Source organism: Gymnoscopelus braueri (assembly GCF_963280865.1).
Source record: "Gymnoscopelus braueri genome assembly, chromosome: 2".
Lineage (NCBI taxonomy): Eukaryota > Metazoa > Chordata > Actinopteri > Myctophiformes > Myctophidae > Gymnoscopelus > Gymnoscopelus braueri.
Window position 1 is genome coordinate 1,513,757 of NC_137604.1, and position 14,644 is coordinate 1,528,400.

The window sequence follows — 14,644 nt, forward strand, 5'->3', positions numbered from 1 at the left end:
ATGAATGCTATTGGTCGGGTAGCTTGTCAATCAAATCATCCCGCCACGTCCTAGAGCATTCCCTGCTTTATCATTTTTTTAGTTATTTTTTCGTCTCCTTTGTGTCTCCTACCGGAACCGCTGCCGCTCATCAAATTATTGTCTTAGGAATGAGACACAAACTAAAACATATCCATGGATTCAAGTCTCCATGGAGTGACTCATGTTTTGGGTGAACTATCCCTTTAATGTAAGCCACTCTGGATAAAGAGTTTCTGCTAAATGCACTCATTGGTACGTGGTGTGTTCTGATTGGCTGTGTGACCTGTCTGTCTCGTCATGTGTTTTTTTTTCTCCAGGTCCTATTGGCTCTGGGCGACTACATGAACGTCCAATGCCACGCCTGCATCGGTGGCACCAACGTGGGCGAGGACATCAGGAAGCTGGACTACGGCCAGCATGTGGTGTCAGGGACCCCCGGCAGGGTGTTTGGTTAGTATGGTGTTCAGGGACCCCCGGGAGGGTGTTTGGTTAGTATGGTGTTCAGGGACCCCCGGGGAGGGTGTTTGGTTAGTATGGTGTTCAGGGACCCCCGGGGAGGGTGTTTGGTTAGTATGGTGTTCAGGGACCCCCGGGGAGGGTGTTTGGTTAGTATGGTGTTCAGGGACCCCCGGCAGGGTGTTTGGTTAGTATGGTGTCACACAAAAGTAGCAAAAATAGCAGATCTACAAGCTCAAAACGCGTCGCAGTGCGACGCGTTTTGAGCTTGTAGATCTGCTATTTTTACTGTTTTTGAATTGGTATCCATTTTTTTAAATTGGAAACTGAAAAGTAAAATTTGTATTTAATTTCAAATGCATTTAGTTATACTTATGTTAACTTTATGAACTTAAATACAGACACATTGGACATAAATAAGACAATAGAATGTTAATACTAGTCATTAAGCTACTAATATAGACTGAAGTAATTAAAGCGGGTCATGTTTACATGTTATGAATCATAACAGCTGATAATCAATAATATATCATTATTCTGATATTAACCTGTGGGCCGCGTTAAGTGAAGGTGTGGGCCTCATTAAGTGAAGGTGGGGGCCACATGTGGCCCACGGGCCACCAGTTTACCCATGTATGGGTTAGTTATTACAACTAGAACTATTAATATTTTCAAAAATAAAAACTAATCAAAACTAGCAAATCTGCTCTCAAAACTAATTAAAACTAACTGAATTAAAACACAAATATTCAAAATGAACTAAAACACAGGCCAAACAATGGCCAAATAGTCAAATAATTAAGAAAGAAGCAAACATTTTGAGAATAGCAGATCTTTCAAGCTCACAACACGAGGCGTTGCTTGTAGATCTGCTCTTTTCACAATATGTATCTTTGGAACAGAGTCAAACTGGACGTAATGCCTCAACTCATGCAATTCCACGTCACGATTATTGTGGCAATTTATTTTTGCGTTTAACAATATTATGGCGACAGACAAAATATGCTTAAAACCTAACATGCCACTTTAGTTGTTGAACCACTTGGACCCCCAAGTGGACCCCCAGCATCTCTGTTCTGGGGGGAACCTTCACCAACAATAGCAGATCTACAAGCATCAGAAATCAGTTTGACGTTGAACCACTTTAACCCGTATATACATCGCTTATTTGAAAATAACAGATCTACAAGCTAACAATTGTGCCTAACTTTACGCTGTGTGTGTGTGTGTGTGTGTGTGTGTGTGTGTGTAGATATGATCAGGAGGCGGAGCCTGAGGACCCGGGCCATTAAGATGCTGGTTCTGGACGAGGCAGACGAGATGCTGAACAAAGGTACCGCCCTCCTCACTCAATTTCAAGGACCCCCAGTTTAACATGCATTAGGGGCTACGGACCCCCATTTAATGGCTCTTCTATCTCTGGGACCCCAATTTATATTATAAAATCTATGTTAATTTAACTCTGAGAGTGTGCAAATGGAACCAAATGGACCCGTTAGGGTCCATTTGGTTCCATTTATACACTCTCAGAGTCACAGACCTGTAAGGGTCCATTTGGTTCCATTTGTACACTCTCAGAGTTACAGACCTGTAAGGGTCCATTTAGTTCCTAACTATCCATCATTTAGATGGGGACCCCCTGGAACTCCCTCAAGGACCTCTGGGGGTCCCCGGACCCCACTTTGAGAACCAATGTTCTAAACGTGTGTGTGTGTGTGTGTGTGTGTGTGTGTGTGTCAGGCTTCAAGGAGCAGATCTATGATGTGTATCGTTACCTGCCCCCGGCCACACAGGTGTGTCTGATCAGCGCCACGCTTCCTCACGAGATCCTAGAGATGACCAACAAGTTCATGACCGACCCCATCCGCATCCTGGTCAAACGGTGAGCCTCCCTGCCCCCCCCCCCCCCCCCTGCTGGCAGCTAAATAGAACTTTATGCCTCGACCCGGGGGGCAAAGTGTGTGTTTGAGAAGGACGGGGGGGGGGGGGGGGACGGGGGGGGGGGGGGGGCGCAACTGTCTATAAACACAACGTGAGATATGTGGTCTAAACCAGGGGTTCCCAACCTTTCTGTTCCCACGGACCAGCTGACGGTTCATACAATTACCACGGACTCTGGAGGGGGGGGGGGTATCAATCAAAACACAAGTTGACTGACAGTCACTTACAGTTTTGAAAATTGCCCAAAATGCTCTGAAACTTCGCCTACCCCCCCTAAATGAGGGTCTGCGAACAAATATAAAATGCTCAGTTTTTGCCTCAGACCACCAGAAATGGGTGAAACAAGCACTTGAAACCATTTGAGTAATTGTTTATATATTTTAAAAATATATAAACGTTATAGATTCACCACGGGGGAAACTTGGACTTCCCGGTGTCGTTCTCACGGACCGGCGTCGGTCCGCGGACCGGTGGTCGGGAACCCCTGGTCTAACCGGCTGAACGTGGCCAGAGCGCTGTGAATCTTCTGCTATCTCACCATTCAATTCCCATTCTTGGGGGGTCACGATTCCCATTTTTTACTTTTTTTTTCAAAACAAACCATTCTCGATTCAAAAACATTTTTTTTCCGTTTCAAAATCGATTTTCTTTCCCGGTTCAGCCCAGAATTTGCCACTTCTCAAAAATGTCGTTATACATAAATACTTGATTTAAAAAAAAAATGAGAATGGATTCTGAATCGTCAAACATGAGAATCAATTTTTGAATTAGAAAAAAAAATGTTCCTGCAGCCCCTAGCTTTGAGGTCTTTTTTTTTATCGCACAGACCCAGAAAGTAAAGTGATGATGTAACTCTGATGTAGAGGGCCTTCATATTTACACACTCACTCCAGAGGAACACATTACACATACTGTCAGACAACTTTTTTCGTAAATCAATGCCGTACTTCGTCATTCTATGTCACACAAAAGTAGCAAAAATAGCAGATCTACAAGCTCGCAAAACGCGTCGCAGTGCGACGCGTTTTGAGCTTGTACATCTGCTATTTTTTAATTGGAATCCAGATTCTTTTTTGGTTGTATTTTTTTTAACTGGAATCCTGAAAAGTTATAAAGTTATAATTATGTACATTTTATGAACTTAAAGTAAAATATATTGGACATAAAAAAGACAACAGAATGTTAATACTAGTCATTAAGCTACTAATATAGACTGAAGTCATTAGTGGGTCATGTTTGGAATTGTAAACGGCTGAAATCAATAATATATCATTATTCCCATAATAAGCCATAATATCTTAATGTCAATTAAATGTCTGTCTCTCCTCCTGCCTGTGTGTGTGTGTGTGTGTGTGTGTGTGTGTGTGTGTGTCAGTGATGAGTTGACTCTAGAAGGGATCAAACAGTTCTTCGTGGCCGTGGAGAGAGAGGAGTGGAAGTTTGACACCCTGTGTGACCTCTATGACACCCTGACCATCACCCAGGCTGTCATCTTCTGTAACACCAAGAGAAAGGTACACACACACACACACACACATCTTCTGTAACACCAAGAGAAAGGTACACACACACACACACACACACATCTTCTGTAACACCAAGAGAAAGGTACACGCACACACACACACACACACACACACACCTTCATCAAGCTATCATCGTGTGTGATTTAAATATTGTGAGATGCAGCATTTATGGCATTAAATGTCATATTATGTCCAGTCGTTTATTGAGCGATCCATCTCTCTCTGTCTCTGACTGAACGCTCATTAATACTACATCTCATATAAACCAATCTGATCCCATAGTCTGACTGAACGCTCATTAACACATTGGGTGCCAGAGGTTTATTAAAATATTATACGTTGAGTGCCAGCATTTCTTCCATCCACTTGCGTTATACGTTGAGTGCTGTGAGAAGCCCCGACGCGGAAATGCATGTAAACAAAGCGTGCGTGCGAGACGGCGGAGGGTCCCGACTAACGCCTGGAACAATAATATTTCTAACGCGACCCTCCATTGCAGCGTGATCGCCGATCGGAAACGGCTCGTTTCCACCACATTAAAAAGAAATGGAGATATTAAGCTTTTAATCAAGGAGATAACATTGAAAACGCCGACCGGAAGGATTTTTGACATGGAGCCAGATCCAGCCTCTTCTTCTCAGAAACTCATTGGGTGATGTCAAAGTTTCGTTTTAGCGCCCCACGTGGCCCACATGTATAAAAATAGAATTGGGTCAAAAACGGTCCGGACCGTTTTCGGCACTTCTCGTTTGGACCCTCAAAAACGGTCCGGACCGTTTTTGGCATTCAATGTGTTAATACTACATCTCAGATAAACCAATCTGATCCCATAGTCTGACTGAACGCTCATTAATACTACATCTCAGATAAACCAATCTGATCCCATAGTCTGACTGAACGCTCATTAATACTACATCTCATATAAACCAATCTGATCCCATAGTCTGACTGAACGCTCATTAACACTACATCTCATATAAACCAATCTGATCCCATAGTCTGACTGAACGCTCATTAACACTACATCTCATATAAACCAATCTGATCCCATAGTCTGACTGAACGCTCATTAATACTACATCTCAGATAAACCAATCTGATCCCATAGTCTGACTGAACGCTCATTAATACTACATCTCAGATAAACCAATCTGATCCCATAGTCTGACTGAACGCTCATTAATACTACATCTCAGATAAACCAATCTGATCCCATAGTCTGACTGAACGCTCATTAATACTACATCTCAGATAAACCAATCTGATCCCATAGTCTGACTGGAATAAACTAAGCTTGTATGTAACCAAGCTGTTGCTGTTGTCTCCTCTGATTGGCCAGACTATAATCCAGGTGTGTTGCTATTAGATTACAGTTGTATTGTTGTGTAATGTTTCAGGTGGACTGACTGACAGTGTTTTAACACATCGAGTGACAGAGGTTTTTTAATCCGGGGTACATCTACGTAGTGCCAGCGTTTCTTACCGTTTACTGCTGTGTGTTTAGAGCTGTAGACCCTCCACGAGGACCCAGATGTAAACAAAGGGTCTCTGGGTGATGGTCGAGGGTCCTGTCTAACCACTGGAACAATAACATTTCTAACGCAATCCACCGTTAGAGAGAGATCGCACGTCGAACATGTCTTGTTTTGAACACTGTAAAAAGATATGGAGATATGGAGCTTTTTCTCAAGATCCCATCATTGGAGAGGACAGAAGTGACGTTTTTTTTTGCTGCGTCACATCCGTCCATTTTACATGGTCCTAAGATCATTCCTAAGTTGTGTTAGAGCGCCCCTTGTGGGGGGGAGAATTCTCGTTTTTGGCACTCAAATGTGTTAATGCTTTCATATTTTAATATTTAAGGTGGACTGGCTGACAGTGTTTTAATGTATTATATTATATTTCATATTTAAGGTGGACTGGCTGACAGTGTTATTATATATTTTCTATTTAAGGTGGACTGGCTGACAGAGAAGATGAGGGAGGCTAACTTCACCGTGTCGTCCATGCATGGAGACATGCCTCAGAAAGAGAGAGAGTCCATCATGAAGGAGTTCAGATCTGGAGCCAGGTACACACTTATTACTACACACTGTTACACAACACCACCTTAACACCAGGAAGGAGTTCAGGTAAACACCTGAACGAGTCCGCCTTAACACCATGGACACGGTGGTGAAATTCCTGTCAATATTTTTTAATTATATTAATAAAAGGTTTTTCCACGCCTGGAAAAGGTTTGGAATTAATCAAATGTTTGGATGTAATTTACAAATACTAGATCTACAAGCTAGCAACATGTTGCACCGTGATGCGTCGTTAGCTTGTAGATCTGTTCTTTTTGTCAACATGACACATTTGCCCGAGTCTGGAAAAACATAACACACTGTAACACAACCTACTCAGTTTGAACACAAATATTGTGTGCATACTCTAACTGTTGATCTGTGTGTGTGTGTGTGTGTGTGTGTGTGTGTGTGTGTGTGTGTGTGTGTGTGTGTGTGTGTGTGTGTGTGTGTGTGTGTGTGTGTGTGTGTGTGTGTGTGTGTGTGTGTGTGTGTGTGTGTGTGTGTGTGTGTGTGTGTGTAGTCGTGTGCTCATCTCCACAGATGTGTGGGCCAGGGGTTTGGACGTTCCTCAGGTGTCACTCATCATAAACTATGACCTTCCCAACAACAGAGAGCTGTACATCCACAGGTACACACACACACACACACACACACACACACACACACACACACACACTCTCTTTAACCATTTATTTATGTCCACACAATAGAACAGGGGTTTTAGAAGGCGGGACAGAACATATGATGGAAGGCCAGTTTGACACATTCATTGGCAGTAATTAATCAATGAATTAATCCATCACTGCCAGCGCTTTATTATTATTTTGAGTCTTTTTGACGATCCACCGTAGCCTGGTGCCTCCAGACCATAGACCCCGCCCACTCTCTGAGTGGACTCCTCCTCCTCTTGGGTCAGGTGTTGTAAATGTGAACCTATAGGATTTATTTGGTACAACACGTATTGTCCAATGAGAGTCGGGGGTGGGGATCCCTTAGGATTGGTTTAGGGAAATTCTAAGCCCCTCCCCCCTTGTAATGGCCTAACACTGGAGCCAATGTCTGCCTGAAGCTCCACGCAGCTTCAGGCAGACAACCAGGCTAGATCCAGGAGGTGATTTAGAGGGCCTCTATATTTACACACTCACTCCAGAGGAACACATTACACATACTGTACAGAAACCTTATCTCTGTATTTGATTTGTTTCGTAAATTAATGCCGTACTTTGCCATTCTATGTCACACAAAAATAGCAGATCTACAAGCTCAAAACGCGTCACAGCGCGACACGTTTTGAGCTTGTAGATCTGCTATTTTTGCTACTTTTGAATTGAAATCCTGTTTCTTTTTTTGTGCCATTATTGGAATACTGAAAAGTAACATTTGTATATAAAAAGACAATAGAGTTTTAATACTAGGGGTGGAGAATCGATTCAGCAATAAATCGCGATTCGGATATGGGCAATTATGAATCGATTATTAAAATTAAAAAACGATTATTAAAAAAAACATCTCTAATTGCACAGAGCAGCAGACATATTTTGGTTGGTTAACAGACTATTGAGAAGCCTTTGTTATAAGTCAGTTTTATTTTACAAAAAATGACTTGTTTATTTTCTTCAATTGTTGATGTTGTTAAATAAAACCTTCCAGCTGACAGTGACACATCTCTTCCATTAGTTTGTATTATCAATAAAAGATAATGGGAGTAAATTAATCACGAATCGCAATTTAATCGTAGCTCTCGGAATCAAATTGAATGGTCAGGTACCGACCAATTTCCGCCCCTAGTTAATACTAGTCATTAAGCTACTAATATAGACTGAAGTCATTAAAGCGGGTCATGTTTGCATGTTATGAATCATAACAGCTGAAATCAATAATATATCACTATTCTGATATTAACCTGTGGGCCACATTAAGTGAAGGTGCCGTCAGTTGCCCATGTATGGGCTAGATCCGCCGATTTTTTTTTTTTTACAACCCGGATGTAAACAAACAATGTCTCCATGGAAACACGAGTCTCTCAGCTTTCCACCGGAACAGAAACATTGTAACCGTGATGGTCCGTTGTGTAGTTATGGACGGTTGAATAAGAGCTTGTTTTCATCAAAACACGCCGTCTGGGGGAAAGAAATCTGAGCAGGATGTGTTTTTATAAATCTGATTACATTGTAGCGGACGGGGTTTATGTAAACGTCTCCTCCAGGATTGGTCAGTTTATGTAAACGTCTCTCCTGTCTCCTCCAGGATTGGCCGATCAGGTCGTTACGGCCGCAAGGGCGTGGCCATCAACTTCGTAAAGAACGACGACATCCGTATCCTGAGAGACATCGAGCAGTACTACTCTACCCAGATAGACGAGATGCCCATGAACGGTATGTTAATTACTGTTAATTACTGTTAATTACTGTTAATTACTGTTAGTTACTGTTAATTACTGTTAATTACTGTTAATTACTGTTAATTACTGTTAATTACTACAATACTACTCTACCAAGAGGGACCAGGTGTTCATGGTAGATTGTCTATAACAGTACTACTCTACCCAGAGGGACCAGGTGTTCATGGTAGATTGTCTATAACAGTACTACTCTACCCAGAGGGACCAGGTGTTCATGGTAGATTGTCTATAGCAGTACTACTCTACCCAGATAGACCATGTGTTCATGGTAGATTGTCTATAGCAGTACTACTCTACCCAGATAGACCATGTGTTCATGGTAGATTGGCTATAACAGTACTACTCTACCCAGATAGACCATGTGTTCATGGTAGATTGTCTATAGCAGTACTACTCTACCCAGATAGACCATGTGTTCATGGTAGATTGTGTATTTCTGAACAGAAAATGTTGTTTTAAAGTGTTTAAACTGATAGCGATGCTCTATTAACTGATTTAGCTGGGGACCCCCATGGAATCCTCTTTAACCCTGGGGGTCCCGGACCACACTTTAGAGCCAACTGCTTTAAACACATTAAAATCTGTAACTTTTTTTTTGTTGTTGCTTTGGCTCTTCAAAGATAGCAGATCTACAAGCTCACAGCGCTTCACTTTGTGCCGCCAGCTTGTACATCTGACCGGGTCGTTTTGAGATTTCTTTGGCTATTCAAAAATGTCAGATATACAAGCTCATAGCACCAAGTGGCGCGCTATGAGCTTGAAGATCTGCTATTATTGGAAAATCTTGAAAATGTGTGTAAATCTCCCTGGAACAACATATGTTCAGATTAAGGGTCGTTGACATGAACCACCGATATAACTACTTACTGTTAGGATTTAGAAAACATGTTTAGATATGTGTTTGGCCGGTTGCTAAATGGATTTAACTACGTAACTGACTAGACACCTTTCTCTCTGTCTGTCTCTCTCTCTCTCTCTCTCTCTCTCTCTCTCTCTCCACAGTGGCTGATCTGATCTGAAGGACCACAGAGACACTGAGGTTGATTTTTTTTCATTTAATGGTTTTATTTCTTCGTGTTTTTTTTTGCTTCAACAGATTTCGTACCTTTTTTCTTCTTTTTTTTTTACGCCAAGAATCTGTAGTGGGTCTGTTGTGTTGTTGATGCTCACAATGTTTTGTAAATAAAGTTCTTTGGTTCCCATTGAAGTCCTCTCTCTTTTATTCAGTCAAACGTTTAAAATGAACGATAATGATGGTTTTATGTCCTACCAGGACCTCTAGTACTGCTGGTTTTATGTCCTACCAGGACCTCTAGTACTGCTGGTTTTATGTCCTACCAGGACCTCTAGTACTGCTGGTTTTATGTCCTACCAGGACCTCTAGTACTGATGGTTTTATGTCCTACCAGGACCTCTGGTACTGCTGGTTTTATGTCCTACCAGGACCTCTAGTACTGATGGTTTTATGTCCTACCAGGACCTCTAGTACTGATGGTTTTATCTCCTACCAGGACCTCTAGTACTGCTGGTTTTATGTCCTACCAGGACCTCTGGTACTGATGGTTTTATGTCCTACCAGGACCTCTAGTACTGCTGGTTTTATGTCCTACCAGGACCTCTGGTACTGATGATTTTATGTCCTACCAGGACCTCTAGTACTGATGGTTTTATGTCCTACCAGGACCTCTAGTACTGATGGTTTTATGTCCTACCAGGACCTCTAGTACTGATGGTTTTATCTCCTACCAGGACCTCTAGTACTGATGGTTTTATCTCCTACCAGGACCTCTAGTACTGCTGGTTTTATGTCCTACCAGGACCTCTAGTACTGATGGTTTTATCTCCTACCAGGACCTCTAGTACTGATGGTTTTATGTCCTACCAGGACCTCTAGTACTGATGGTTTTATGTCCTACCAGGACCTCTAGTACTGATGGTTTTATGTCCTACCAGGACCTCTACTAAGTGTCGATGATCAATGTGTCCTGCAATTCACATTACTTCTCTCAGCTAGCTGCGTTCTTCCACCGCTAAGAGTTGTACTCTTTGGTTTGCTTGGCAACGGCCGCGATTCACTCATTCTTGGCAAATGCTTTCGCTTTTGTCCGTCTTGCACCGGTCCAAGAATTTCACCTGGAACAAAATATTACGAGATGGGGGTCTGTGGCCAAATACATATAATTTTGGGGGTCCTTGACATGAAAAAATAATTGAGAACCACTGATATAGCAACACACATTTATTTTCCAAAGAACTGTTAGGATTTAGAAGACATTTGTAGAATCCCCCAGAAGCAAAGATTGAAGTTACAAATGTTCCCTTTAAAACAATAAATATTCAAAGATTTGCAGAAAAAAATATCAGATCTACAAGCTCATTTGAATAGCCCAAAGTATAAGATAATGGTGGAAGTGGTTAAAATCTAAAATGACACAGATGCTTGATTGGTTATTCTACCAATATGTTTTATTCATAGATAAGTCAGTCTCTGTGTTCTTATATTCACACTAGCAGAGGACCTGGCTAAGATATGTATGCACTTCATTTAGGAGAGAATATCTCAACTGTTCTTGGCTAATATGACCCCAGGGTTAATATGACCCCAGGGCTAATATGACCCCAGGGCTAATATGACCCCAGGGTTAATATGACCCCAGGGCTAATATGACCCCAGGGCTAATATGACCCCAGGGAACAACTTAGGAACTTTGACTAATTCTCTATCCGGGACGAAATACTCGAAAATGACCACGCCTGATGGGCCTGATTTTGTACCATTTTCTTATGGATCTAAAGTGTACCATTTTCCATTTGTATGTGTTAATATGGTTAAAAGTGTGCCTCTCAGGCAGCCTGCAACATTGTTTTGGTCTGATGGGCTCCTTCGGGTATGTCAACAATATTAGAATACCTCGATACCCCAACCTTGGTTGCCCAGGAAACGGAGCCATTTGAGACATAACTGATGGCTGACGTGATGATGAAAGGCGTAACACCACGCTATGTGTATAATTACTCTGTATCTCTGTTTGAACGTCAGCAGAATATATCTGGAACTATGCATGTCCAACGCTTGTAAGATCTCTTCTCTGGAATAAACCCAAATACTATTATAACACGTTTATTGATGTAATTAATTCTTATCTGACCGATAGATATGGACCGGTATTTACTAGGAAAAATAAAGCTATCAACGCCTTTTTTTGAATGACCATAACCGGTGCACTACTTCCAACATGGCTCTATCTGCTAAACAGTTGGAGCTACAGATTTACTGAGGCGCTCAAAATGTCCAGAATACTTATGCCTAGGGAAACATAGAAAAGTGTAATATTTCTAATTTGATATTTTGACAGAACAGCTAAAAAAACGAACACAAAAAAACTGCCAACATATTACAGTCCAGGGCTATAGGAATAATTTTGTGTGAATCTGTCTAAAAGCACCGAAATTGATGTAACCCAGGGCATGCTCTAATGATTTAGCGAGGGTATCTGAGCCAGCTACGCTCTGGGTCATCATTGTGGCCAAATCCAATATAGCCAAAACCTGATAAAGGTTTTGGCTAAAACTTCTAAACCAGATGAGCTATAAATGCAAACTTGGTGTCTAAATAATGTTTTTTGACAATTAGAAACATGTTGTAAAGCTTATCTTCATGACTGGGTGTGGCTGGACCTCTATTTTGCATATTTCAAATAAATATTAGTTTTGAAAATTTGTTTCACTTAATCTTTGTCATTTTTGGCAAACTTGGTGTCTACTTTATGCTTTTGAGCATTAGAAACACATTGGAATGCTCATATTTATGATTGAATCCATCTAGAGCACTCTGACTTGCTTATTACAAATTTGGCCACTATACCAAACATGTTATGTAACTACATTTAATCCAGATTGAGTGTATACAGTAGTTGTAGGAATGAGTTAAGATCAAACTGGAGAAAACAATGTAATTGTATTGAAACAATTTAATATGACTATAGAACCCAAAGTATACAGCAACAGCCAGTAGCCTACAGTATGCACATCAATGCTCAGCATAAAGGCAATACTATAATAATAGTCAAAGGTGTTTGGAATTTGAACAATATGTTTAAATCAGAATCAGAAAAGTTAATCAGAAAAGTTAATTGCTAAACAACAAATGGTTGCTAGGAATTTGTCTTGGTGTTACTACAACAACAGAACAGCTCTGCAATACAGTTACTGTGTATGCAAGTTGTAAGTTGCATGTCCTTTTGATTCCTCGGGGTGATGAATGTTTTTTAATGTCCTAATCATACAACATCTATATATGGAGATTCAACAGACTCCAGCTTTGCAGCATTTTCTGTGCCCACTCCCTGACTTTTGCAGCCACAGTGGAGGAGGATGGCGCAAGCTTCCTCCTCCACTGCAAGATGGGTCCAGTAAGGTATAAAGGTAGAAATAAAGTACAAAGAATGGTAGATGAAGCCAAGAGACATTTTTTTAAGAATAAAATTGAAGAACATAAAAGTGACTCTAAAAAGCTTTGGGCAACCCTGAAGTCATTAGGGACCACAGGAAAGCCCCAAACAAAAAATGATAAGATAGGTCTTATGGTAAATGGGTCCTTAACCTTCGATAAGGCTAGTGTTGCAGAGAACTTTAATGAGTTTTTCACCACTATTGCAAATGACTTGGTCCAGAAACTTCCCGTCAGTACTGGTGAATATGGTGAATCTCAAGTCAATAATTATTATGAGGCCAAAGGGATTGGGAAAGAGCAGTTCTCTTTTTCACAAATATCAGAGGAATCAATTTTAAAGATACTTAGAGGACTACATATTGATAAAGCCACAGGCTTAGACACCATCCCTGCAAAATATTTGCAGGATGCAGCAGAGGTGATTATAGCTCCATATGTAACACACATCATAAATCTCTCAATCTCCCAAGCAAAGGTGCCACACGATTTTAAAAAGGCTAGAGTCAATGCCCTATATAAAAAGGGCAGGAGGGATGAAGTAAGTAATTACAGGCCAGTATCTATTTTAAGCATTCTTAGTAAAATATTTGAAAGGGTTATTCATGAGCAAATTTTAAGTTATGTTAACCAGCTTCATATTGTTTATGATTTACAGTCGGGATTTAGACAGTCGCACTCTACTGAGTCCTGTCTATTATAACATTTCCTGAATCCTTAGGGTCCAGTTTTTGTGTTTTATGACGTTTCTTGATGGCACAGGACTAAAGGACAAACTATGATTTAAGCGGACATTGTGTACAAAATGTTTTATTAGAAGTTTGAAGAGCTCCAGTAACCACTGTACTTGTCCCACATATACACAAAAGGGCTTGAATGAAAGCCTAAAGTATCCCCTTAAAGATGGTACCACACATTTAAATGTGTCTTGAGCATGAGCCAATACCAAGACATGCACCCGTATCTAAAATGCCATTTTTCAATGGAGGAGGGTATAACTTTAGCAGCTGATAACACCAGTGACATGAAAAAAAGTTTGAGAACCACTGATATTATAGCAACTGTTAAGTCAAAACTGGAGCTTTGACTCAGGAATGGAGCTTCATTGCCAAATCCTCTTCCTTATATGGTCGAAACTACACCTCTACCCAAGCAGCACTACACTTCCCAGAATGCTGCAGCAAAATGGCTGCTCGTTATCAGATTAGGAGCACCTGAAAAGGAGTGGAGGTGCTCATTCAAACAAACCGACTCCAGAGAGAAGGAGAGACTCCAGAGAGGAGAGAAGAAATTCCAAGTTCCAGTAAAAAAAGTTCAGCCCAAAGACAACAATGGTCGGTGAAATGGTTTTATTTAATGTTGCTTTGAAATGCTGTTTAATGTTTGCAATGCTGCTTAAAGGACGACTTCACCCATTTTCAACCTATCTTCATATAATTGGTCCTCACCAATGCTCATGATAAAATGTTACAATTTTTTTTCTACTTGGTCTGTGTCTCAGAGGAGGGCTGTGGACAGTCCAGAAACCCGTCTACCAGTGACATCATCAATGGGGAATCAAAGCTAATAGAAACTGCAGGCTTTGTATTCCTGGAAAGTTGCCATGCAATAATAGAAGCCATTGTTCTCGCGTTAATAAAAATCTAAATAAAAAATGTGAAATCTTGTTGGGGGGGGGGGGGGGGGAAACCTGCCTAATGATGATGTCACTGGTAGACGGGTTTCTGGACTGTCCATAGTCCTCCTATGAGACAGACTGAGTAGATTTTTTTTTTTATCA

General features: G+C 41.1%; 1 protein-coding gene across 1 annotated transcript in view; it reads left to right on the forward strand.

Annotated features, from left to right (window-relative positions):
* eif4a3 (eukaryotic translation initiation factor 4A3) overlaps window positions 1-9,621 on the forward strand; it is a 17,163-nt gene extending 7,542 nt beyond the window's left edge. The window contains exons 5-12 of the mRNA XM_080418833.1: window positions 339-471; window positions 1,730-1,810; window positions 2,218-2,359; window positions 3,794-3,932; window positions 5,900-6,015; window positions 6,534-6,641; window positions 8,261-8,388; window positions 9,417-9,621. Coding sequence (XP_080274959.1) covers window positions 339-471; window positions 1,730-1,810; window positions 2,218-2,359; window positions 3,794-3,932; window positions 5,900-6,015; window positions 6,534-6,641; window positions 8,261-8,388; window positions 9,417-9,433 — 864 coding nt within the window. The 3' untranslated portion in view covers window positions 9,434-9,621. The remainder of the gene's footprint in view (window positions 1-338; window positions 472-1,729; window positions 1,811-2,217; window positions 2,360-3,793; window positions 3,933-5,899; window positions 6,016-6,533; window positions 6,642-8,260; window positions 8,389-9,416) is intronic.
* Window positions 9,622-14,644: the final 5,023 nt, after the last annotated feature.